The sequence below is a fragment of the Embiotoca jacksoni genome, unplaced genomic scaffold (assembly GCF_022577435.1).
Source record: "Embiotoca jacksoni isolate LCO1_2020_lvr unplaced genomic scaffold, fEmbJac1.0.p SCAF_5, whole genome shotgun sequence".
In the NCBI taxonomy this organism is placed as follows: Eukaryota; Metazoa; Chordata; class Actinopteri; family Embiotocidae; genus Embiotoca; species Embiotoca jacksoni.
The window spans coordinates 8,432,652-8,458,446 of record NW_027185403.1 but is presented as its reverse complement, the minus strand read 5'-3'; the positions used below and the strand labels follow the sequence as shown (position 1 = coordinate 8,458,446).

At 39.2% G+C, this 25,795-nt stretch overlaps 1 protein-coding gene across 3 annotated transcripts in view; it reads right to left on the bottom strand.

The window, feature by feature from the left end:
• pcdh11 (protocadherin 11) overlaps positions 1 to 10,341 on the bottom strand; it is a 128,072-nt gene extending 117,731 nt beyond the window's left edge. For 2 of the 3 annotated variants that reach the window (XM_069171903.1, XM_069171904.1), the window contains exons 1-2: positions 9,465 to 10,341; positions 3,270 to 3,865 (exon numbers count right to left, since the gene is read on the bottom strand). In XM_069171903.1, the coding sequence (XP_069028004.1) occupies positions 3,270 to 3,809 (540 nt within the window). In that variant the 5' untranslated portion in view covers positions 3,810 to 3,865; positions 9,465 to 10,341. The remainder of the gene's footprint in view (positions 1 to 3,269; positions 3,866 to 9,464) is intronic. The other variant, XM_069171905.1, reaches the window with a different exon arrangement.
• Positions 10,342 to 25,795: the final 15,454 nt, after the last annotated feature.

Genomic DNA, 25,795 nt, shown 5'->3' with positions numbered 1-25,795 from the left:
ATCAATTTTTTCTTACTACTCGGGAATGAAGCTTGAATATATTTTACATCCTCACATCATTGTGGGGATAAAATTGGTCAGGCTGATATTTGGAGTGCCTGCAAAGAGATCACTCCATCCAATCAAAAATCTTTGGTATGTTTAAGATAGACACGTAACAACCAAATGGATTGCCCCTGGTAATTACTTCAGCAAAAAACATAGGTAGGCAGCAGAAGGTGAAGTTTAAGAGCCCTACAGATTGCCCAACCGAAACACAGAAATCCACCTCGTCATCCTCTTTTCTAGTGAAACAAAGAACAGCCAGTAAGAAAATGGTTGAACAAAAACACAATACTTTGAAAGACAAAAATGCTGACATAAATGTGACTAACATAAATGTAGCTTTTGATGCTCGTACAAAATCATACATCACGGGGAAAAAAATGATGTGAAAAGCTAAAAACCACAAGCAAAACCAACAGTAGAATCTCTGAGTGTGTTTCTGCGTTGACCTCCGCTCTACTGTGAACATGTAAAGAGATTGAATCTCCTTTCATAGGAGATCCTCCTCCAGCCATGCATGTGATTGCTTTCTCTGACCTTGACCGTTTCTTCGGACAACTTCTCTGCAATTTTGGTGACGTAACACACTGCTGCACTGATGTTGGAGTTTTACGCAAACTATGATTATCACCCATTTAAGTGTGGTGCTGTAGCACAGCGTAGGACAAAATTACCCGCTGTCCGGCTTCGCTTTGGAAAAGGACAAAAGTAGTACAAAGAAAACGAGCATGTTCCTTTCATTTGTTATGTATGTTGACAACTCAAGCAAGTTACATGCTACGTGACGGGCCGCTGAGTATGGCTCACTGTGCTACACAGTGATAGCAATTTTAGCATGGTGCCCTGCACAACACAAGAGAACTGGGCAAACTATCACTCTGAGGGGAGCTTCTAAGACAAATCTCACAGGACCATACAAAGATAGTCCAAGGGTGGCTTAGCGGCCAAGAGCTATTCTAGGAAATGCTTGCGCATTCCTTCCCCACTAAACCCCTGGCTTTCTACTGCACTTCTGAAATAAAAGATACCAAAGACTGAAAATGTCTCAGGCTCCTTTAAAGCTTCTCCCTGTGTTTTACTCATATGGAACCTGGGACACAAGGAAATTAATCTCGAGGACAATGAGAATATAATGAAAAGGACTGAATCAGGGACGCAGAGCCAGGGATGCTCTAAGAAGAATTTCCTGCAAAAGATAATACAACCGCAGCCTGGGCACAGGTTTCGGAAAGCTATATAGTTTGAAAAGGGCAAAGAAAATGATTGCAGATGATCATCATAATGAGCAGAACATTTGGTTGGTGATTTTCCAGGCATGAACAATTCAGGACATTGCACTGGAGAGGTCTTGGCAGTGGGGAGACTCTTTAAAAATGCAAATTGGTATTCAAGGCAGACACGAACAGCAACGATTCTGTTCTTTCCGGCACTGTGTTAACTTCATCTGAGGCTCCAGGATGGACTTGTCATTTCTGTCTCACACCGTGCTCTCAAACACAGCAACCTTTCTGTATTTATTATGTTTAGGGTTTCCTCCAGAGTGCTTGCATCTCCCTCTTTAATTACACTTCGTTTGTATGAGCTCATGTCATCTCCAATATTCATCTGTCCACAAAGCATAAAGTGTTGTCTAGACTGTAAATGAAGAATGCATGATATTATCTAACATTTCTGGATTTAGGGCTGACTTCATTAGGAAACAAAGAATATTGCACTGCAGTTTAATAGAGCGTCAATTAGATAATGAAAAAGCTTCTCCTAGTTCTGCATGAGACACCTATTAATATAATACAGTTCATTCCTCCTCACTTGCTTTAATCTACTATATTCAGTACATGTAACCTGTTGCTGGAAATTGGACATGCAGCATCTGCTGTGTCTGCACTTTCTTCTGCATGTTCTCTGATATTACTGTACATGGTGAAAACTTTCCCTTTTTCCAGCCTTTTCTCATAATGAAATAAAGCATATGGAAATATTAATGGCTGGTATAAAATATTTTAGGCTTTGAAACACACTCCACGTTATGAAAAAGTGGGTCATATTTTCTGTGCAGTGTCTAAATTAATTTCCTACATGGACACACATTACAGCAGTACACCACCATAGTACTATAGCAGGTTTATAGTACAAGATAATGCAGAATCGGAATTATATTACTTGAAATCCCCAAAAACTGGGAAAGAAAAATAATGGAAGAATTTGCTAATTAATAACAGTCAACTAATCAGACCTGATGTAGACAGGCATAACGGTGTGTCAGAGCTTGATCAATAATGTGTGTGCTGAATATTCTGTTCGCATTGAAGACAGTCATCCATTGGGATATTTGAAAAAGACAATTCATTTTATACTTTCTATGCTGTTTTTCTTCTTTGTAATTGCTTCTCTGAAAGTTCCTACAAAACTTTTTGGTCTATCGAATGTGTGACCATAACTGTTCTGTACTTATGTTCCAAAATGCCAATTAAAAGCTGCTTATTCTAAGAAGTCTTTAAAGCAAACCAGCATCTTCAACACTATTCCAGTAACACCAGGCTTCAGGCTCTTATCTTTCACTATCAATTTCTCTCACTTATTCACTATTCAACTTAATTAATTTGTACAAAATGGATTTTAGTTCAGGCATGAGATTATAGACATTCAGTAATAGCCTCCATTAACTTCAATTTTAGTGGAGTAGATCTTTAAGAATCTTTACTTGGAAATTCCTCTTCAGATACTTGGATGCTTTTAATTATCAGTTATTCAATTTCAGCTCAGCAAATATCAAATAGAAGAACCATACATAGGAGCTGGGAATGGCATATTCTCTGAGTTCAAGTCCTGGCCTGATGACAAACTACATCATAGTTTATAAACTTCATTAAACCTTCAGAAATACATTTCATTACAACAACAAACCGTTGACACTTGACAATGTGTTTTTTTTTTTTGTATAGATGCAATCACAAGCTTCATCTTAAAATCTCAGTTTCACTAACCAGGAAGCTAATGATAGACTACACTTTGAAGCAGAGCTGTAGCACTGTGGTTCTAACTGCACACATTTACAATGGTGATTGTAAAGCTTCTTCTAAACAGTGGTATTTTCAAATGTACAACCACAGTAAAGGCACTGTGGGTTTATCGAAAACTAAAGCTTCCCTGAATCCTTACAAATTAACCAACCCATTTATTTACATTTCATTTCACATGGGAGACGAAACAGGATTAATTCTTACCTTCACCAGTTCGTAGTGTTGGATCCCATTGATCCCTACATCAGGGTCAAATGCTGAGGGCACCGGGTATCGGGTGTTGATGGCTGTGTTCTCTGGGATGGAGATGTTTATAACAGTGGACTGGAAAAGGGGCGCGTTGTCATTCACATCCTCAATCAGGAAGCGGATCTTGACCAATCTGAAGATCTCGTCAGGCAGCACTGCCACCTCAATCTCGTAATAGCAGCGTTTCTCAGTGAAGACCCCTGAGCATAGCTTCTCCCGGTCGATCCTGTGATTGGTGGTAAAGATCTCCCCCGTGTTGGCCTCCACCCTCACCAAAGGCACGTCACCTGTCTTATACACAGGCTTGAACTGCAGCGGGGAGGATAGCCTGATGTTGGGATCTAGGTTGAGGTCCAGGTCCTTGCGCAGGTTTCCGATGCGGATGTTCTCTGGCTGCTCCTCCTTCACTGTGTAGTCCCTCTCCTGGGCCCAGCATAGTAAGACCACACAGGCGAGTAAGACCACCAGCACATGCGCCTGACTTGCTAAGTCCATACTCAAGAGTAGATGGAAGATTCACTTCTACTTCAGCAATTCTGTCACCAGAGAGACTAGACAGAGAGAGAGAGAGAGAGAGAGAGAGAGAGGAAGAAAAAAAAAGAGAGAGACAGAACACACCATGTCAATACAGGACATTACATGGCATTCAAGTTCTGCTGTAATTAGTACTATTTTCTCACAGAGAGTTTTCAACTTGACCTCTTCATCCTAACTAGTTATGAGCCAACATCCTTCCCATGTCTTTGAGAGCAAATTAATGGCGGTATTACACAATTAACCTTTGATGACATCCATTGAGCAAGCGGACACGTAAAGGTTAGGAGTTCACGCATTCCATCAATCCATTTCATCGCTGTAATGAACCATTTCATATTTCATTGAGATCTATGAAAGCAGATGAGTTCACTTTTGATAAAATAGTTTGCTTTGAAAGCCTGTTCACAAACTACCTTGCATGAAAAAAAAAAAAATGGTCACAGGGAAAAAGTTAATTCATATTTGAATCAGTCTGAGTCAGTATGGTGCGGTAGTATCTTCATATAATGCAGCTCACACCCAGACTTCAGATCATTTGGAGGAAGCAGAACTGAGCCTTAAGCATTGGTGCTCCCATGCTTGAACACACACAAACACACACACACACTTGCACTTGTACCGCTTGACAGCAGCTATTAATGGAGAGCCTCATTTGCTCTGAATGTAAACAATTGAGGTTTCAAATATTTCATGAACGCCCATGTGTGTAAACTAGCACAATATGATAAGAGCACTGTTTAGAGTAACAGCAGTTGAAGCAGACAATGATGTGAAATTATTTATTGTGCGAGCCGCCATCAGTCAAATTACTGAAATTTAATCGTAACTTCATTACATCCTGACAAATGTTTTTTTTTTCCCCTACGTCAAATTCAAATAGCACCCAGTTGGCTGTTTATATGGAGTGATGGCAAAGATAAAACGCTTCACAGAAACTGCAGTGTAGATCGATTTACCATAACTGAGTATTATTCATGAATAGCTTTTCTTGTGGTGAGTGCCAATTCATTCGATGCTGTTGTTCTGCAAAATCTTTAGCTAGTTTATGTTAGCAAAAGCTTGCCAAAGGGCAAGAACCCCTATTGCCAAAACCCAAGTAGGTCATTGGAAAACGATGAAGGAGTCTTACTCTGCAATGCCTTCCTTGCCAGTATATGCTTGTATAAAATATTGACTGCTTGCCACCAGCTAATTAGTAGGTTATTTAGTCAGTTATTAGGGGAGTGACTTTGTGTGGCTTGCTTGCTGACTTTTTGACTTATTCATTCATTTAACTCTCCTCAACAAATTTAATTCCATTCCAGACTGGTCCCCATTAGGGCTTGGCCACACAGGCAATGGGCTTTTGGCATTACAGTAGTGGAAATGCAGTGTAATTATAAAAAGTACAACTGTGTTCAGTGGAGCAACAGAATTAAATCACAGGTCTGTTTTTAATCCACACTGACATATCAAGGTAAAGCCACCAATGCCCAGATATGTTCACTTCTCATAATAAAACTGACACCCCATCTGTATTCCTGTGCAGTATATTTAACAGCTAATAATTTCATTACTCATATCCCACTGTGTTTAGGTCCACCAACCCCACGAGTCTTTGTTAACCTCATATGATTTCCCTCAAGATATTACTTTCTATTCATAAGGCAGCTGCCTCGAAATCAAACATCCACTCACTGTAAAGAATGGAAAAAGTGTGTGACAGCCATCACCTAAAACAATTTACAGCGTGGTGCGGTGAAATGCAAACATACCTGCAGTAATGAGGGACCACAAATAGCTCTGTGGGAATCATAATATTTCCCACTTTATGAAATTTCCACCCATTCACACGAGTCAAACAGTATCCTGTAGAAAAGGTATGACTACCTAAACTGCACTACAGGGGTCCTCTAAATTGGCAAGGCAAAAGCCTCCATAGCCATTGAAGCTCTCGGCCCGCTGACAAAGGGGAATTGATTGAAAATAAGAATTTAATTAAGCAGGTTTTTGAATCTGCAACAATTCCAAGGCATTCATGAAACGTGTAAAGACAGACTTCACAGATTTCATAAAGCAGTCACATGAGACTCATTAAAGAACAGTTGGACAGAAAAAAACATGGCTGACATTGATCAGTGTGAGGATGATTCATTCTACACATGCAGCATAGGCAGTGTTGTACTGTCATGTCAAAATATTGATGAGATATATCCTATTAGTAACTGTAGCATACTTTACTTTGAAGTGTGCATCTTTCTGAGAGTGAGCAGCAATTGCTTTACTGTGATGATCGCCAGGCAGTCCAAGGCTGAGCTCGCACAACGCATAATGAAGTTTAAATTACATCCTTAAATGGGATGTGATTCGCTGGAGTGAAAAAACAGAAAAGATCAAAGCATGATCTAGATTTTCCTCTCCCCTGTAAGTGACAATAATGTTCTGCAGGATGAAGGGGAGTAGTATGTTTTTTCACTCAGAGTACATGCAGGAATACAAATCTGGTAACAAAAAAGACACCCTCGCATTGCAATGTGACAAAATATTTTTAAGTATTTTAGATATACATTACGATAGCGAGATGGATGGAGCTATTTTTCTCCCCAAGTGAAGCTAAATGAGATGAGAGGCACATGTCACTCTTGAACATATTGTAGTCAAACATATGTACTCTTTTTATTCTATTAACTTAATGCAGGTTCTTTTCTCTTAAACACGATTTTGCAACAATTGCACTGCTTGTCACAACTCTTTAAAAAGCTGTCCATGAGGGATAAGTTAGGTGAGAGAAGGAATTGTGCTGGAGGGAGAAAAAAAAGTAAGGGGGGGATTCTAGGTGTCAGTCAGAGTGTCTCCTTTGCTTACATTTCACTAGTCTCCTGAAATGCTATTTTGAGCTCCAGACAGCAGGTTGAATCCAGTAGGCAAACTCAAGCCTCCCTCTTCGGAGACACAGGGGAGAGGAGCAGGCCGGCCCTAGATCACGTTACACGACAGTGTGATGGACAGGTCTTCCTGGTGTTTGCATCCGCTGAAGGTAGCAGCGAGAGCGCAGACATACAGCTACTGTCACCTCCTCACTTCACCCCAAAAGATACCCTCATTGGAAACTTTCAGTGTAGTTACTCTTAGAGGCTGGGACCCAAAACATTTGAAGTCCTTTAACTGTCAAAGCCAGGTTTCTACCACTGTTGTGTCTATCAATATGGCCTGTGGATCCAAAGAGATTTTTTTTTTATTTTTAAAAGAGGGTAGTGGTAGATGTAATACTGATTGTCTTGGGCTTTTTCTCTTTTAACGGCTTTAAGGATCGCTGACAGCCTGACAGACCAGGTTTCTGTCATGATCAATCCGGGGTTTTTTTTCAGTCCACACAGCCAGAACAATTCTCTTCCAATTCTTCCCTTTTTTTTTATTCTCCTGGGAAAGTTCAGCAATGACTATATTATGTAAAAGTCCCACTGTACAGTGAGCGAGTGCAAGAAAAATGATGGCCTTATTGACAATGCTAATAATACGAATAACGTATGTATATTGAAGTTTAAATAGCACTGGCATTTGTGCATCCTACTATCTTTTATAAATGAAAAAAGGCAATATATCAAAGTTCGGATACTTAACTTGTAGCACAGTGTTAACACAACGTCCGGCAATACTGCTTGGCTGAATAAGCCAGTGTCTATTCACATTTCAGTCCGTTTCATAATTCTTAGGTAGACTTGGATCTTGACGAGTTGCTCTACTTGGGGAATTAAATGGTCGCAGGGTAATATTTCTTACCATCGTCCATTAGCAAAATGACAAGCTAATTTTCACCGTTGTAATCATGGACCTCAAGAGGGCAGTCCATACATGCAAATGTAATCTTAAAGCTAGATATAAGTGTGATTTTCTGGGCTTCCCATCATCAAGTTAGATTTGACTTTCAGTTCCATTATTTTTTAATAAAAATGTGACCAAATCCTAAATTATGGACAAGTAGATAAATTGTCAGACAAACTATACAATAATTAGAAAAAAAAAATTGAGATTAAAAAAAATTGGCATATCATGAAAAAGTGCTAGACTATAAATTTCTGTTTCAATAAATACTGGAAAAACTGTCAACATGAATTAGAGAACATCTATTTTATATATTTCATGTGAAAACTGTGCTGTAGACACCATTGGGGATTCTGAATTCAATTCAGTGTGGATTATTATATTATTATCCTTTAAGGGAAATGGAAAGGGCAACTTGACTGCTAAAATATTGTGAATATCAGAACTTTTCAGGGGAAGATTTAAAATGGACTCAAATTACTGACAAACTTTAAACTGAGTTTTTATATAAATTATATGTCACAGGAAGGAGCTTGAATGTGTTCCAGTGAGACAATAACACACACTGAAAGATAAAAACTAAAAGCAAAGCAGCACCCTCGACATCTGGTAAGAATCCCTGAGACAACAGTTTAGTTCCTCTGAACTCTTCAGAGCCCTACAAGTTAATGACCCCCAAACTCCTCACACAGAAGTCAATGTTTAGTTGAATCTCAATCTGGAGATATAGCAAAGTGTTTCAGGATGTTACAGGCTATAGTCAATTTTTCTGTACTGGTTAGTGAAAGTGAAATGCGAATGTGAATGAGCAAATGGATTTATTTCATTTTAAAGATCAAACAAATACACAGCCTGCTTTTTGCATTCCCTGACTCTTCTTGTAAGATAAATCACTCAGGCTATAGCCAAAATATTCAGCTCACCTTGGCAAGGGTTCACATGAACATTTTATTTAATTTTCCAGCAAATATTAAGTCAATAGGCCTTTAAAAACAAGCCTACTGCATATTGAGCAGGTATATTAGGAACCCAAACAACCAACTGTGGCGGTAAATCTTTAAGCCAGCGGGGATTTACACCAAATATTTGAACTGTTGTTACTATTAGAAAGCAAATGTTGTGTTTCTTTTCTTTTCTCTCAAGAGTCAGAGCGTGAACAGGACGATAACCCCGGAGATTATGGTCTGTGACAGCTGAACCGCTTGACCAGAAGCGCACTGTTACCGCGCACCCACGCACCGAGCTTTAGCGGGCAAGCTGCTGAGAAACCTGCGCTGAAAAGTCCCTGCAGTTGGATGCTCTTGGAAAGTAGGCCTATCTATCTAACGATCAGTGGTGAGAAAGACTAAATAACGCCCGAAGTCGTGACCAACCATGCGGTGCACATTCATAATGCGACAACTCAGCTTAGATTCTCCACGATGCACCGTGTAAATGGATCATTTCTATTTACATAAGGTGCACGGAGACGCCTGTTATATCTTTGGAGGAGCTCTAGGAAAACCCACGGCACATCAAAATGACCCACTGTCGCAACACACTAGATTTATCCAAGTACCTCGTAGGCTGCCGCTAAATTTTCGCTCAGCCTGCGTTGCTGCCAGTGACTGTAAATACAGCGGAGGTTCCTCGCCGGTATTGGGACATCAATTTGATTTTATACGGAGCACATAAATTAGGCTGCTGGATGCACTCCAACGATTCTAAATGCGCTCAAGAGACAGAGCAGTCATGTGCACATATAGTCAGGGAGCGCAAAGTAAAACACATTTTGATCTCATCAGTAAAGTCACAATTAGAAGCAAAGCTTACCTTTTTCCGCTCGAACTGGATGAAAAATCAACCGTGAGTGCCGTCGCGCAGAGACATCACTGATTTACAAAAAAAGAAGTGCCATGAATTAGCTAATCTGAAGTGGGGGAAACGGGGTGAAAGGATCCTCATCAGAATCGGCAGCAAAAGGCAATGAAAGTAGAAAAAAAAATGTTATCCACTACAAAAACTTATCCATGTGCTAAAAAAAAAAAGAAAAGCTGTGGTCCTCACGAGCAAGAGAAAAAAAATAACATGCGCAGCGATCAAGTTTGTTTGAAAAGGACGCTGTAATTCCTCTTCGGATGTCTTGGGCTCGCAATCCCACAGGCGGAGAAAAAAAAACAGTGATCCACGCTTGTTTTACATAAACTTTGAATCCCTAGCCTAATTTGCTTTAAAATGCCTACTTTATTTTACCTGCTGGAAACCACAGGCACTAAACTTACAGGTGTGCGTAAAACGTTTCTTGATATGCGCGTAAAACTTCAATCCAAGAGGGCAAAAATAGACTTCTGATGAAGAACTGAAAGCTTAAACCTAATTTATTTTATAACCACTTGTTTTCACTGACTCAAGGTTGTGCAAGCTCCCCAAAAACTCTTAAACGAGGGATGCAGAGAGCGCATCGCCCCCCCAGTGGAGTTGGATCAAAGTGTGCCTCAGTGCAGCATCACTTACAGGAGCCGGGATAGGCGGTTCACCGTATCTGTCTGCTAAGCTGTAGATGTCTCAGTAGTATTGTATGAACTCAGTTCCTCAATACTGCCCACCTCTCTCCCTCTCGCTCTCCCTACGACTGACATCATGGCGGAAGGAGGAGCCAACCACAGTTTAAGAGCCCCGGTCCTCTTAAAGCCGCACTGCGTTGGAGAGATGCTTGCACGGAGAGATGTACAGTAGGTGGATGTCGGGATATATGTGGACCACAGATGCCTCTGCTGTTTGCAGTAGTCAAGTGCTCCAGAAATCCGCCTGAAAACAAGAGGGGGGCACTGTTCTCTTTTATACCGAGCCTCGTTGCTGCCTTTTATTTCCAGTGGGGGTCTGCTGGCATCTCTGAATAATGAGGAGGTTAAGATTCTTTTCAGACATTCCTGAGAGTGTCAACATGCAACTGCTGAGCCCTTCTCAGGGATGAGAGTAGAAATTAGCCCAATTATGGGTCTGTTCACATCTTCGGTTAGCTTACTTCTATTTATAAAATAGTGCCGAAAAATTCCTGTGGTCTATGAGCCTTACAGTTCATCTTAGCAGCATGAACAGATAGAACATTTAAAATGCAGGGAATCGTAAAATGACACTAATATATTACCTGGAAAATTGAGGGGAATGTCTGTGTATTAGAATTGAGTAAACCAATATGCCTTGTTGAAATAATCCTGATCATACAGTAAATTTGATATCAGCAAAGTAATACAATTTGTTTAACCTCCTGAAGTGAGGAATGAATTAATCATGTGCAGCTACAGGGCTCATTGTCAGCTTGGCATCAATACCATTAATTGATTGCTTCAAAAATCACTAATCACATATTGTCAACCTGCCACTTCCCTGCTGTGGCAAACTGAGTGTGTGTTCAGTCCCCAAACACCCTAAAGAGGATTCTAGCAAGTGTTTGTATGGGGGTCAAAAAGGTTTATGGTCACGCAAGGTCAAATTGTCATCACTGCCTTCACACACACAGCTGATTACCTCTGTCCACCTGACATCACCTCGTGCAACACATGACTGTATCTTTGCATTTTAACAAGTTTAGCCTCTGGCAAGGTTTCATAAAAAGCTTTCTTCACCTGTTCACTGTTTCCCTACTCATCATTTCATGTCAGCAGTACTCGTCCCTGAAGACAAAAGGGGCAGGGACTTCACCAGATTATTGTTTTTGTTGAGGCAAAAGAAAAAAAAAAAAAAGGGGGGGGGCATCTTTCAGTCCAATAGAAAAAGAGTTGTCGAATTATCTGCTGACAAAACACAGCATACTGAAAATAGTGTCTTCTTAATTTTACTGTCAGTCTCAGAGGATTTATTAAGGTTGTTTGGGGAATATAAAAGCCAAAAAGCAATATTATCTGTCAGAAAGCACAAAATTCCTCATGTATGAAACATGTGGCTGGTTTGATATGTTCAAAATTAACTTTCAGATGGAACTTTTGGCATTCTAATAAAATGGAAGAAATCTATTACCCTCCCTGTGTCAAAATTTATAGGATGGATCAAAACACTGTTATTATTCAACATGAAATAATATAGCTATCTCTGCAAAAGTTGTTTGACACTGGTGGATATTACTGTTTTACCCTTGATTGATTATTCATGGTAAAAAAAAAGGAGAAATCCTGAGTTACAATGTTGCTGCAGCTTAACAAAAGCAGATTAGTTTAAAGGTACGCTCTCATTTTTTTCATATCGATATTGGTTTTAGTGCAATGCCAAATCTCCCCGAGCCCATTCTTATATCTCTCACACAAAGTTCATGTTCAGAACCTCAACTCTGAACAGTGTTTTCTGTCGGAGTCACAGTTCAGAGTTGAGTTTCTGAACATCAACTGTTAGTCGAGAAATTTGGTGATGTGACATCATGAATGTCATGTGGTATCAGAATCATGCAATTACCTCAAAAACTGTAAAGCATTCACATAAAATACTGTCTGAAGACATTTATCAAACCTTTGAGTCTTATATGTAAACAGTCAAATACAAGTATCCCCAACTAACTAAAACGACATATTTCTAGATATGCTTACGTGCATGTATACACATATGCTACATGGTAGCAAAGCTTGCTTTTGTGTGTTTCTTTCGAGATATGATCAAATAGACATTTTCCTCAACATTGCCTTTAATCATGCTAGTTAGCTTCCTCGTGAATCCACGACTTCTTATGCATGCATATAAGAGAAATACAGCACTCTCACTAATATACCTTATCAGTCAGGCACAGCGAGGCAAGGGGATGAGTGAAGGAAGTGGTTGCAGAGCTAAATTGCAAGGGCGCCGTATATTAACATTCAGGGATGTTGAGAAAGGATGGCTTCTTTGCCGACCATACTCGATTCAATGCCAATCTGTGGTTTTATATTATCCTTTCAGCTTAAACAGCATAACTTGTCCAAAGAGACCAGAGCTGTAGCTGCTGTACCATCGTCTTTGTTCAACACTCTTGAGTTGCCGTGGGTATGTGTTTTTTGTTGTATATTTGAGAATTTGAGCCCTAAATTGTAAATATTAGATCTTTTTTAGCTGTGAAAAAACAGAACAAAGTTCCCCCCAGCTTGTCACTCAGAAGGAGAGCACTGAAAATATGTCCAAAGTGTATTCTGGAGAAATGCAGCAGATACTTTTGAAGCGTTGTAGACATCCTGACAAAACATTTTTTTTTCTTATCCATACAGGCTGGGTGTGTATCCATGGCAACTTTCAAGAGCCACTGCGATTTACCACAATGAGTTGAAACTAGCACTATTGCCTCATTTCTTTCTTTCTGTCTGTTTATTGCTCTCCCACTTTCTCAAGGATCTCTGGAGAAAGAAAAAGATTTGAGAAAGATGGAGTGGACAGAGCGAGGACAATTCAATATTTGCTTTTATCTTATTGGCAAAAGAGATAGAATTTCAGAGAAATGGTGTTGAAACACTGGAAAGACAAAAAGACACCTTGAATGAAATAATATTTGAACTTTTTCATACAGCAAGAATATGCAGCATGCATGAGCAGCGCATAGTGAAGAAGTCTGCCATGCCTGGTGCAATATGGCTAAAAACAGAGACAAATCAGACGGCATCAGAGGGTTATCCATACGAGACTATTGGTCTGAGTAGTCTGAATATTTTCAAGAATGCACAAAATGTGAGTTACAATATCTGCACACATCAGAAAAAAGGGAATCTGTTTGTTTTATATAAGCTTTTTATTCCTTGTGCTTTTTGTCTCAATACCTGAACCAACAGAGTGCCAAAAAGCATCACTGTGAGTAATCTAATTTATTTACTGCAGACTTTTGTCTGTCTACTTTGCATTCATGGATACTTTGCAAGAGTAGTCATGGACTGCAAATCACGTCCTACTTTTTTATTAGGTTTACTAAGAAATGTGAAGTTTCTTAATTTGACCATTAAGTGAAAATTCGTTTGTCTTTTTGACTGCGCCATTTTCTCTGAAGCTGCATTGTGGGGGTGTTGGCACTTAAATACTTACAAAGACACCTACAGCAACTGATGGTGTCACTCCAATATGTTATGCCATATAGGAACTAAAACCAACACGTTGGCCTGTCATGTAATGCCTGGCAAGGCTTACTTTGAAGAGATCTCACCATACCAATATGAAATGGAAAAATGTATTGGAAAAAAAGTTTTGGCACAGAGTTTTGACTCCATAGATGGCTTGACTGAGGCTGGAGTAGATCATGGCAGAGCGCTCTGCAGGTAGGCGTGTCATTCCGCCCCGCTGAGGAGTCCTGAGTCCTCTGGTGGTAGATGGAGTTGGGACAATGAGCAGAAATGCCATTTTTGATTGAGATGAGATGTAATTGAAGGCCTGAATGCATGCAGTGATTGGATGAATGGGAGGCAGGAGTAGAGGCTGAACCAGAGGGAGAAAGATGTCAATGAAGCCGGCTCAGTGTCATCATTGAACCGCAGTAAACTTCCAATAAAAATCTGAATGAAAGAAAAACATAAATGCGGACAGATCAAAGATCATTTGACATGCCAACTGATATTATGAGTGATTTTTGAAGAACTAAAGCACAACTTTATTTCTGTATGAAACATTGAGCATGTCCTTGTATATGGTCTCAATCAACCAGAGAGCCTAAACTCGACATTAAATTCTTCTACTGAAAAGACCCCTGTCAATAATATCCCGTCAGAGGAGGTTGAAGCATGGATAAAGCAGAATGAGACAGAATTCATCACAAACCACAGAACTCTTGAGGCTAATGAAGGGTTTCACAGTGAGTGACGTGTATCTGCTGTGCACTAATTAGACTATGGCAGCACTGTGAACCACCATTATTGTCAGTTTACATGCCCTCACCTAATGTTCCTCTGGCAAATTAATGTGTGTGAGAGGGAGGTACAGGTTATTGTTACATGAGTGATAATTCAAATGTGTGTTAATGTCTTGTAGACAACAAACTGCATACAAGCATTGTGCAGATTTGGTTGACTTCTCCGAGGTTGTGTCGTGTCATGCTTGTCCTTGACAAGTGCTAAACTGCTAATTGCTTTTTTGACGCGCTAACAAGTATGAGTACTCCTATCAGAATGAAGTTTTGTTGTATTTGTAAAAATAGCCATGAAAAAAAATTATTTTGGGTTTAAATGCAGAATGTGGTCGTGACAGGTTTTGTAAAAAAAATAAATAATAATAATTGCTTTCCTATTTTTTTTCTTTCTTTTTCAGGTCAGGGTAAGCCATTGAATGGTAAATCAGCAAATTAATATTTATGAATCACCTATTTACAACACAGACCTGATAAAGGTCTGTGTGCTAAAACCTGCTCCATGTTATAAATAGTGCTCACTGAGTGTGTTTATTGTATGATGAAGCACAGATGGGAGAGGTGTCAGTTAATGACAACATACAGCGCATTGGTTCGACTTTGCTGTGTGTGTAAATTAATAATGAAACAGTGGTAGTGTTTTGCCATTCTTCTCCGTTTCATGTACATCACACGTCTGCTTTTGCAGTGGTACGGTGCGAGATCAATTTGCAGTGCAGAAGAAAACCTACTTACTTTTAACTGTCAATTTTGGCTCAAAATAAACCCACAAAAATACATGCAGAACATCAACAGATATCAATGTGACAGTGCTTCCTGTTTAAAGACGGATGCCTAAACTATATCATCTCGGCTTTCTGGAAAGATTTCCCTTTCTCATGAAGTAACTGACTGTTAAAACGCCCTTTGTGTGTTGTTTGATGAAGGCGATTGTACATGCTGTGGTGATGTTTCCTTCCATCTGTCTGCTGTGAAACAGAGCCTGAGGCAACGCTGTCAGACGAGAATGGTTTGCTTGGCTGTATACTGTACATTCGGTTGAATAAAGTTCCACCCTGTATTCATGTGCATTTGTGCATTCATTCATTGTCACAATCATTGGAAAAAAAATCATTAATAAAAACAACTGCACTATTTTGATTCTATACTGAATAAATATTTCAATCAAAAAATAGTTTACAAAAGTTACCAAAAATTAACATGATCAGATATCTCGATATCGCTCATAGAGTGCTGATTAATACAGATATGCAACATTTGTTTGAAACACTCCCTGATATTGGGATGGGTTTTAAACTATGTTTGCCTTTTCATGAAGAAGGTCACTGAATTGATTTTGAATAAAAAATGTATGTGGTGAAGATTTCAATCTTAACGATGAGCCTCACGATCAAGGCTGGCTCTGGTGGAAACAAAAGAAAGTGGAAGATAAATTATATGGATGTAAAATAAGGATATGGAGCAGGGTTTTAAATCAGTCAACATCTTTGTATTGACAACTATTTGAACTCCAGATTAAACATTTCATATTGCCTGGCTCACAAGGAGAGTCTGGCCTGTGTAACAGGAACACATGGTGAGATCAATGCTCACACATATTTTTCCTTCATCCATGGTTTTTTGGGGTGTGACAAGCGAGAATAAGAAAAACACTTCCATGATCGCTAAGGAGTGATTATTTGGCACTCCTCCTCCCCAGATGGCCGAATGCTTGATGTTCTTGTCACGTTCTGTTGCATTTTCCCTGCCTTGAATGGGCTATGTACACAACCATTGTTTGATGAGTAAAATTGAAGGCAAGCCTTGTAAACTGTGAATGCCCCCTTTGCCAAAGACATGGCATTGCAAAGACAATGTGCGCAGACATCTCTTTTGCACTCGTGAGACTTCATGCTCCTTAGCTTGAGGCTTGAGAGAGGAAAAAGACTGTATAATGTGAGAAAAACGGACAACTTTTATATGCTTTAAAGCTGAAAACTGTTATAGCTGAAGAAAAATTACTTTTTACCACATTGGCGTCCTATTAAACTACCATGATAATGCCACATTCACATTATATCATACTTATCGTAATTCCAACCTCTCCACTTCTACATAATTACGAATTAATATTTTCCGGAAAGCTCAAATATATGTGACTGGGTACTAAAATGTACCAGCAAAAGCAAGCAAACATGGATGTCTGACATCAGTCAGACTGCGTTGTGAAAGGTAATTAAATGCTGTAATTTTATAGATGCAGCGCTGTATTGAGCAAACATAATGTTTTAATCCTCACCTCTCTGCATTGAAACAACCATCTCGCAACGTTATTACACTTTTTTTTTTTAAATCATAGTTCTATATAGTAGGTGCTTATAGTATTTTTAGCTTGCTTGGTAGTATGATGGTCTTTAAACAAATGTAACTAACAGCTTATGTTTTTTGTTTTGTTTGGTTCGTGTTAATTGTCTAAGACAGTAGCAATATCTAGTCAGGATTGTGAATCAGTAGTACAAGAAGACTGGCAACTGTCATCTTGAGTTGTCTGATGACTCACAAGTTGTAAACATGGGAATTTTTCTTATCATTATCTTCCCTCCCACATGATGAGAACACAGCATCAGCCACAGATTAGGCTCCATTGCAGTTCACTTTGCACAGTGCACAAATCATCTCAGTTGACATAGAACATGTTTGTTTATCTGTCATGGCTACATTTGCCAGTGCCCCAAAGATGGAAACTTGTACATTGTTTTCATTAGGGTTCAAAACCCAATTATTTGTTGTCTGCTGCAGCGGCTTCAATTTCTGCGAGTTGAATGAGCTAAAGCCATGAAATTTTTATGTGCAAGTGTTTCTCACCAAACACAAGACCAATAGGCCAGATAGTGGAACTGTACTAGACACTCAAAAAACTTTTGGAGATGTCATTACCCCCACACCACGAGTTCAGTTCACTTGAAATTTGACTCACAGTGCTGGCTCTGTGTGCTCCACAAAAAAAGCCTGAACATGAAAGTACATTGTAATGCATTTTTTGCTAATTTGCATAGATATGTCAAACAGTGATGACATATACCTACTTTTACAGTAATGACATACTTTTATCCATGTAGTGTACTTTGGTTCTGACATGCACTCTGAGTGCATCATACTTCATACGCCCCAAACTACTTTAATGCAAATTCTAGTGAAGTCAGAAAGACAGCATCATCTGCAAAAAGCAGAAATATTCATCCAAACATTACAACGATACAGATATTCCCCAAATGCTTGGATTTGATGCATAACACAGTGTAGTCATTTGCAGATACTAATCGTACTGTACAAAATTCCTGAAACATGTTTTTTTTTGTGTGTGTGCTTTCAGAACACTTACTAATCTAGCTAATGTTCCTTTGAAACTAAAGACTAGCACATCCACTCCTCAAAATGTTCCTTTGAGATTCTGATAGTCTGAATGAGTAATATTGTGTTTGTGAGGCTGATTTGATTAAATATTTAAATGTCACGAGTAGAAATATCAATTTCAATGGTTCCCAGTATAATTCACTGGTTTGTGCTTATTTTCTTACTAACCTATCCAATAATTAAACAAGCGAAACATATTTTGTCACAAGAAGACATGCCATCCTGTGTCTGAGCCAGTTAATATAGACAGTTACAGACTTTTCTTAAAGAGGACTGGCAGAGAGAAAAAAGGCGAAATGAAAGCGAAGCAGAGTTCTTGAAGTGATTTGTTAAGAGGGAATCAGCAAGGTTAATCATCATTTGTACACTTTTTCCGCACGCTTGGTTAGGGTGGGAGGCAGTGAGGCCCTTTTACCGGGGGCACACAGTTTACTTTAAATGACCTTGGGTACAGAAGAGGGGCAGCTAAACTGTACAGAATGATTATCTGATGAATCTTAAATTCAAGACAGGTTGCAGTAATGGGAGCATATGCGGCTTGCATTTTGATGTAGTATATGAGTAATCTGTGTTTAACAGGGGTAGAGATTGTAAAATGGTCCGAATTGTTCATAAAATGCCCATGTAAAATATCATAAAAGTCAACATAAAATGTATTTACTCTTTCAGATTGTGAAAGAGTCAACCTCATTTCTACACTCACCTCGATAAATAAACAGTTCAAGGTGAAATAAAAAGTAAAGCTTCACGTGAAATAACATTGTTTTGTCTTCATCACTGGGCTGGCCATTTTCTCAATGTTTCGAGGGGCTCTTAGTATAATACAAGTTACACACTGATGGATGATGCTGCTTATGTTTTTTTCTGCTGCCATCTATCCAACCATAGCTGTCTGTTTGTGAGAGTGTTTCACAATTAAGGCTGCAACATGATGTTGTCGTAATGAGTGGATTATTTTCTGCTTGACTGAAGCTTGACTCACCCATATCACCAACCCTCAGAATTCCATGTCCGTCTAGGAATGGATCTACATTTTTCACGGGGCTGCTCTGAGGAAGTTCCTGAGAGCAGCCCTCTGTGGATGCACTCAATTTCTTGAGTGTACACATACTTTTGCACTGCTCTAATGACAATGTTTTTGGCTCGATGTGTTTTTATCAACAATGTCCTTTACAGTAGTGCCACCCCTAAAATGACCGTTCTTCAAATGCTGCACTGAAGGCACAAGAAATGTGCACAAATCAAGTAAAGGCATGAATTAGTGATGTCTTAAGGATAAGTGGGTAAATCGGTGGGAACCAAATTGTGTGGTAGAGGTTGCAGTTTTCAAGGCAGACACGTGTGGTCCGATGTCGGCATCGGAACTAGGACCAGCAAGATCATAAGCGCTCTCGGGAGGACTTGGGGCAAGCAGAAATTGGGAACCAGTTAACCAGATGGTATGCAGAGGCCTGGGAATGTCTAGCTCCTCTGAGTCAGCCAGATCCACCTCTACCACAGGTGAACAAAGTTCTACTCTTGGTACTGATGTTGACTCAAGTTTGCTTTGCACATGACAAAGCCAACATAGCAGTTTTGATTACCATTGGTGGCCTCCAGACATGCAACTGCAACCTTTTGTTGATGGATCACAAAAGATATCAAATTCTCTCTGAGGCCATTGAAGGTGAAAGATCAGTAAATAGAGTTTGTTTATACAGCTTCATCACAACGTGCTTCCCCATAAAAGATAAAAGAAAAACAAGGCGAATACAGACATAAGATACAAAACAATACATCAAAAAAGACAAAATTAATAAAAAATAATTTCCTCAAAGGGAAGGTTAAAAAGATGGGTCTTGAGTTTATTTTCAAAGGTGTCCACACAGATCTTACATCCAAAAGGAGAGACTTTCTAAGTTCAGGGGCCACAACTTCCAAGGTATAGTTCCCTTTAGTTAGTTTTAGCCTGGAGCAAGGGACAACCAGCAAAGGCTGACTTTGACACCTACTGGTGACATAAGGTTAAAATAGATCTCTTATGTAAGTAGCTGCCTTGCCTTGCCATGCACCGCTCTTATGGCCTGATCTCAAATAAAGGGTACTAAATTGCGTGTTCCTTCCAAAAGTTAGCACATTTTTTTGGCACCTATTTTGCGGGTGATTTACTGAGTAATTGCGTCATTGATATCAGGTGCAAATCGCTGTATTTAAATGAGGGGGTTGCATGTTTTAAAGTGATTCCAGCAACGGAAAACAGAGCGACCGCAAAAGGAAAAGGAAATCTGATCCCATTGATATTAAGAAATATAAACATAACAAGAACAAAGCGCTATATGGGAGATTATTAGCAAGAAAGTCAATAATGTGGGAAAAACAAAAGGAAAAAAAAGGCTTAATAACAAAACGTCGGCAAATAAAAGAGGAGGGACGGTGGATACAAACACCGATCAGCAGGTCCAGCTCTTTCTGTGATGAGCAGGTGACTTGTTTTCATTCAGGTTATGATAAAAACTTAATAAAAGAGTCGTGACTCTTTCGTGATTAAGAAACAATAGGTAGGATTCAGATGGCTTTAGAAAGCTGTGTAACAAACTAGAAGTTTTTAGCATCTAAGTCTAGATAAGGTCTAGATAAGATCTAAATTAGGTCCGGATGAGGTCTAGATAAGGTCTAAATTAGGTCCGGATAACCTCTATATAGGGTCTACATTAGGTCTGGATAAGGTCTAAACTTTATTCATCCCAGCAGAGAAATGTGTGTGTGTGTGTGTGTGTGTGTGTGTGTGTGTGTGTGTGTGTGTGTGTGTGTGTGCGTATATCCTCATCGGTTTATGCATCCTATTGACTAACGATTATCCGACGTTTTGGCTACACAAACCTGGTGAACTAGCTGGCGGTCAGCAGAGCAAAGCTTTGTTTGGCCCTCTAATGACGTGACATCACATGAAAATTATGAATTGTGCTGAACAGTATTTTAGGTCTCTGGGCGTTATTATTCATTAGTTTGGCATAATAATGTGCCACAGTTGCCTTAACAGAGCTTTGGTGAAGCGGTAATGATTCTCCCAAGACTCATATGAGCATGGAGTTTGTCTTCCATTCTCTAACAGGCTGGTCTAATATGGTATTACACCGCATATTACAGCTCAACTGAATTCAACTCCACTCACCTTTTTATTTATTTGGTTGTTTGGATACAGGGAGTGTAATGCTGTAACTTTAACAGGGCAATCGGTAGAGGATCCATCATGAATCAGTCAGTACCTTAAATGTCAATATGACAACTTTGACCATTACATTTGCTTTTATTGGCTCTCTTGCATGACATATGCTTTAGAGATGATTGGATCTTCAAACCCTTAAGAAATGTCAATTGGAGAAAAAAAGTTGTTGCGGTTCGCTTTGGTAGCGCTACACCTACGGTACTAACTGCAAAAGCTTCAATAGTTTTTAAGAGTGAATGTAAACTCATCACTATGATGAGAAAGGCAGTTGGGAGATTCCTCTTGGAAGAAAAATACATGATGGAAATGTGGAAATGATTCAAAGGAAGAGAGTTTCAAATAATGGCTGGGTTCACCTACTCCAGCTCACCCCAAGCTAAAAGTTCATTGCTGCCCAGCAGGGGTACAAAATAGCAAACCACAGGCAGACAATACAAACATAAGCACTGTGAACGGAAGGTCATGTAGATTCCCAGCTGCAAGAGCAAAACATTTTTTATCTAGGCTTGTCTGGTAGAGGCAAGGAGAGCGCCCTTATTCCTGTTGGCTCTTAAAATTCCATCAAACCATATAGAGTATAAATAAGGTAAGGTACGAGATTAACAAACCAAATGGACCTGGAGCATCAGCAGCATCATATATCTTTTATGCCAGATACGGGTCATCTGCAACTATGAAACCTTGATATGATGGACAGCTTCAAATAGCATAGGCCCTTGCTTTAACATGGGTCTCTGGTGAGCCAATCATAAGTGGACAGTTCTAAGTACATCAGTTCACATCTGGCATTAGAATGTGACTCCACCTGCGTCTCAAGTGACTTGTTGTGATTGCATTTCACTTATCCCCTCTGTATGCAAAGAAACACATACATCAGGTAAATAAACAAGTAAATAAACACGCACACCTGCACAGAAAGGCAGAGAGAGGAGTTGAAGTACCAGGATTTCAACAAAATTAGACATTCATGCTCACTTAAGCCTTATTTTAATGTGCCGCCAATTAGCCTACCTATTTTTTTACTATAATATTGTTTGCCTTCTTTCATTTTGTGTTCAAAATACACAGAAACGTTTAAACTCATTCTTAAAAATTGTTATGTGGGAACAAAAGACTTTGTAATTGTCAACCCAAACCCTGTCATACTCAAGCTGATCATGTTGGTTCAGATTATTCCACTGCGGTGGATAAATGAGTTAGAACCTGAAGTCGATTGTGCAAGTGGGTGGGGGCTCCTCCACAGTTGTGGTGCTGATGAGTGTTAGAAATTACAGATGAAGTAAACTTTGAAAAAACAAAACAAACCTAGAAGAGGCTTTGATGAGACAAGCATCAGATAAAAAGCACTAAACGACTGCTTTCTAGCCTACCAGTTCAGTATGCCGTTTGCAGTTCGTAGGTAACTCTACTACTTTCTGTGAAGTTCAGCTGTGCTTGGCAGAATCTTGCAGAATATTTTTTTATTGGAGGTTATTTCAATTGCAAATGCGGAATATGTCAGTTGAATTGGCAGTCCTTCAATGTGGCCCAGGATTTATTTACATACATGCTGGTAAGAAAGTTTGGCTGAAGGCGGCCGCCCTAGACACCTCCGAACGTGTTCTGAGAGGGGTTGGATCTCAGTGCGACCTCGGAGTCTCAGATGTATCACACTTGTATTTAGAGTATTTAGAGCGTTCCACTTGTGATTGGATCACCCAAGAAGCATTTCAATGCAAATGTGAACCGGACCAGGGAGGCGAAATTACAATTTTAGTCGATGAATAACAGAGGATGCAGATTAGTTAATGGTAGTCTTCATGTAAAGATGAAAGAAGACTAAAGGTGAGTAAGCCTATTCTGTAGGAAATTAGTACTCACGATTTTCAGTCCAATGCTCCACAGAGGAGGGTGATCAAGGTCATAGAACTTAAAAGACAGTAAAGCCGTGGTAAAATAGAATATGGTTGAATTTCTTTTGTCGTTTTTCTTGCAGTGTTTATGTTCATTTTAAAAAGTGGTCTTTGTTTTTGCCTTTTTGTGTTTCACTGCACTTGCATTGGGAAAGTTCTGTGATAAGTTAAATACAGATTATTTCCTTGACATGTCTTTGTTGTAACTGCAACTAAAATAATAATGGGTTTGATCTGCTAACCGAGGCAAACTGTAATTCCTGAGCCTGCCGTGTTTGAACCTTTTATTGAATGTCATCTGAGTGAGAACAGAAAGAAACTGATATGTTTTCAAAACTACCCACATCAGTTTGACATTGTGTGAGGGCAGAAAGGTGAGAGAAAAGAAGTGGAAGTGGAATGAACGGTAACGGAATAGAGGGAGGGCAGATGCTTGGATATCAGGACATTGATGACCAAATGAATAAAGTTTCTGCACCAACGACATTTGCAGATTGTTGTTGTGGTAGGCTGCATCTCGCTTCAGGGCCACTGCTGCCATCTGTATTGCTAGGAAGTGATGATATGCAGTGTAATTAAAGTGTAACTGAAAGGGTCATCTCTCTATTCTGTGAAATGGCACTCAGTAGAAGAATCTATATTGCCTTCTCAGTAGACCAAACTATAGCACACAAGCAGCAAATAACAGAAATCAAACACACAAAAATATAAGAGAGGCAGAAATTGAAATGAACATCCAAGAACAAGCCAGCGGGCATGTACCACAACTGTTCACCTTGTAATGTTTAAAATAGGGCAGTTTTGCATTCATCTTTAATAAAGAAATCTAAAGTTTGTTTCCAAGACCGATTTTGAGGGACATTCACAGCATACTATAAATTGAGACAGTTTAGACAAATAAACTAAATAATAACCTATGTTGAATCTTTACTGAAACAAGGAATCAGACAACAATAAATATGTCATTATGTGTTGTTCCTTATGTTCCTTGCGTTGTGGGGACAACAATCTAATCACAGTATCATAATGGGTTTGAGCTTATTTGTATGTGTCTGTGTTCCCCCATCCTTTACTTTTTTAAACAAAATTTACCGTCACGTTCAGTGTTTTAACATGAAGCATACACAGTTTTGAACAAAAACACTGCATAAGGAAATAGCTTTCTTTCAAATGGTCTCAAATATAGAGACAATGTGGCATGTAGCCTTTCCTGTCATGTGTTGTGTGAGATTAAACCTCTTACCTTTCAGCTAGATGTTACCATTCTAGTTAGCAGTGAGATGTCTTCAAAATTACACAGGCTGTCCAGTTGCTTTGTACCTACTACGAAATATCCCATGACCTAGATCCTTACAAAGTCGTTGTTTTTTTTAAGTTACCTAACAATAGCAGTGTGTTGTGGTATAGTTTTAACCCTGGGTTCTTTTGTCCCTGAAAAAACTATGGAAAGTGCAGACAATAACAGTGTGATGTTTGGGTAACCTTTTTTAAAAAAAAAAAAAACTGAATGACTTACAAAAAATACCGTCTGAGATGGGAGAGTGATTTTCTTTTTTTCCCACTCTCAAGAAAATGTAGGAAATGATCGGAAATGTGGTGCCAACTATGCCTTCAATCACCCAGGGGTATTTTCTTAGACTGTATTGTTTTACAAAACATTGAGCAACAGAACATTTTTTTTATCATATATTTGTAATAACCTCCAATCCCTTGATTAATACATTGAGAAAAACCCACAATAAATTGTTACAGTTTTCTAAACATTTTATAGTGCTTGCATGCCAGTGTTAAGATATGATCATGACCTCATCCCACACTGCCAGATGCTGCAGTTCAAGGTTGCCTCAAACAATGGATTTTTTTTCCACTTCTCATATTCTTTACCTGAGATGAATACATGTATTGTTACACTCTGTTGTGTGCTCTCACTTCACTGTTGGACTCACTCCCAATGAGACAAAGTTAAAACATGCCCTTGTTAGAGAATTTTGTCTTTCATATCTGTTGTTTTAACGTTAAACACAAGCAAGGGTGAATGCAGCGTACATGTCTCCTGATTTTAAACCATATCTTCTGTTGTGGCATGGCATGGATAGGCGGGATGAAGAAACAGTTGGAAGCACATTAGTAAACGATTTTAAATTGTTAGAATAATTGTTTTTGCTGTCAGCAAAACACTGCCATCGTAGATCAAATAGGAACTTCCTGTAGAGCTGTCTGTGTCAGTCCATCATTCTGATTAGCAATCAAAGTGGGGCTCAATCAAGTGCAGTCTTGGTTAAGGGGAATCTGTCTGTCCCCAGTATGTGTCCATCAGGGGGAAAATGTTGTATTGATTTCATGTCTGGAGAGCGTACAAACTGCAGCTGGAAGTGACAGTCAGTGACTCAGCTCTGTTCTGGTGACAGACAGCAGCTTTGAAGGGCCACGGAAAAACTATCAAGCAGATGTTTACTGTAAAGACAGAAAATAATTTTGTCTTGACAATGTCATACAAACATGGAGTGCCGAGCAGTTAACGTACCATCAGTGAACTCATAACTATCGTATTTTTGATAAGAAGTATGACAGTATTATGCCAGGTTTGTGGCAGTCTGCCAATCGTGGATGCCAAGACAACAGCTCTGTGTAAATTCAAATTAATCTTCTTGCCAAGAAATTGCTAAAACAGGCTAAGAGTAATGAAAATGATTGTATCAGTTTTGTCCTGTTTTCATGTTTGATATTCTGCCATCCATGTTGCTTACTGACTGTTGATGTTTACTTTTTATTGTTTTCTGTGTGTTGGCAGGTCAAACCTTTATAATGAGAACAAATAAAGAGGCCAGGGTGAATG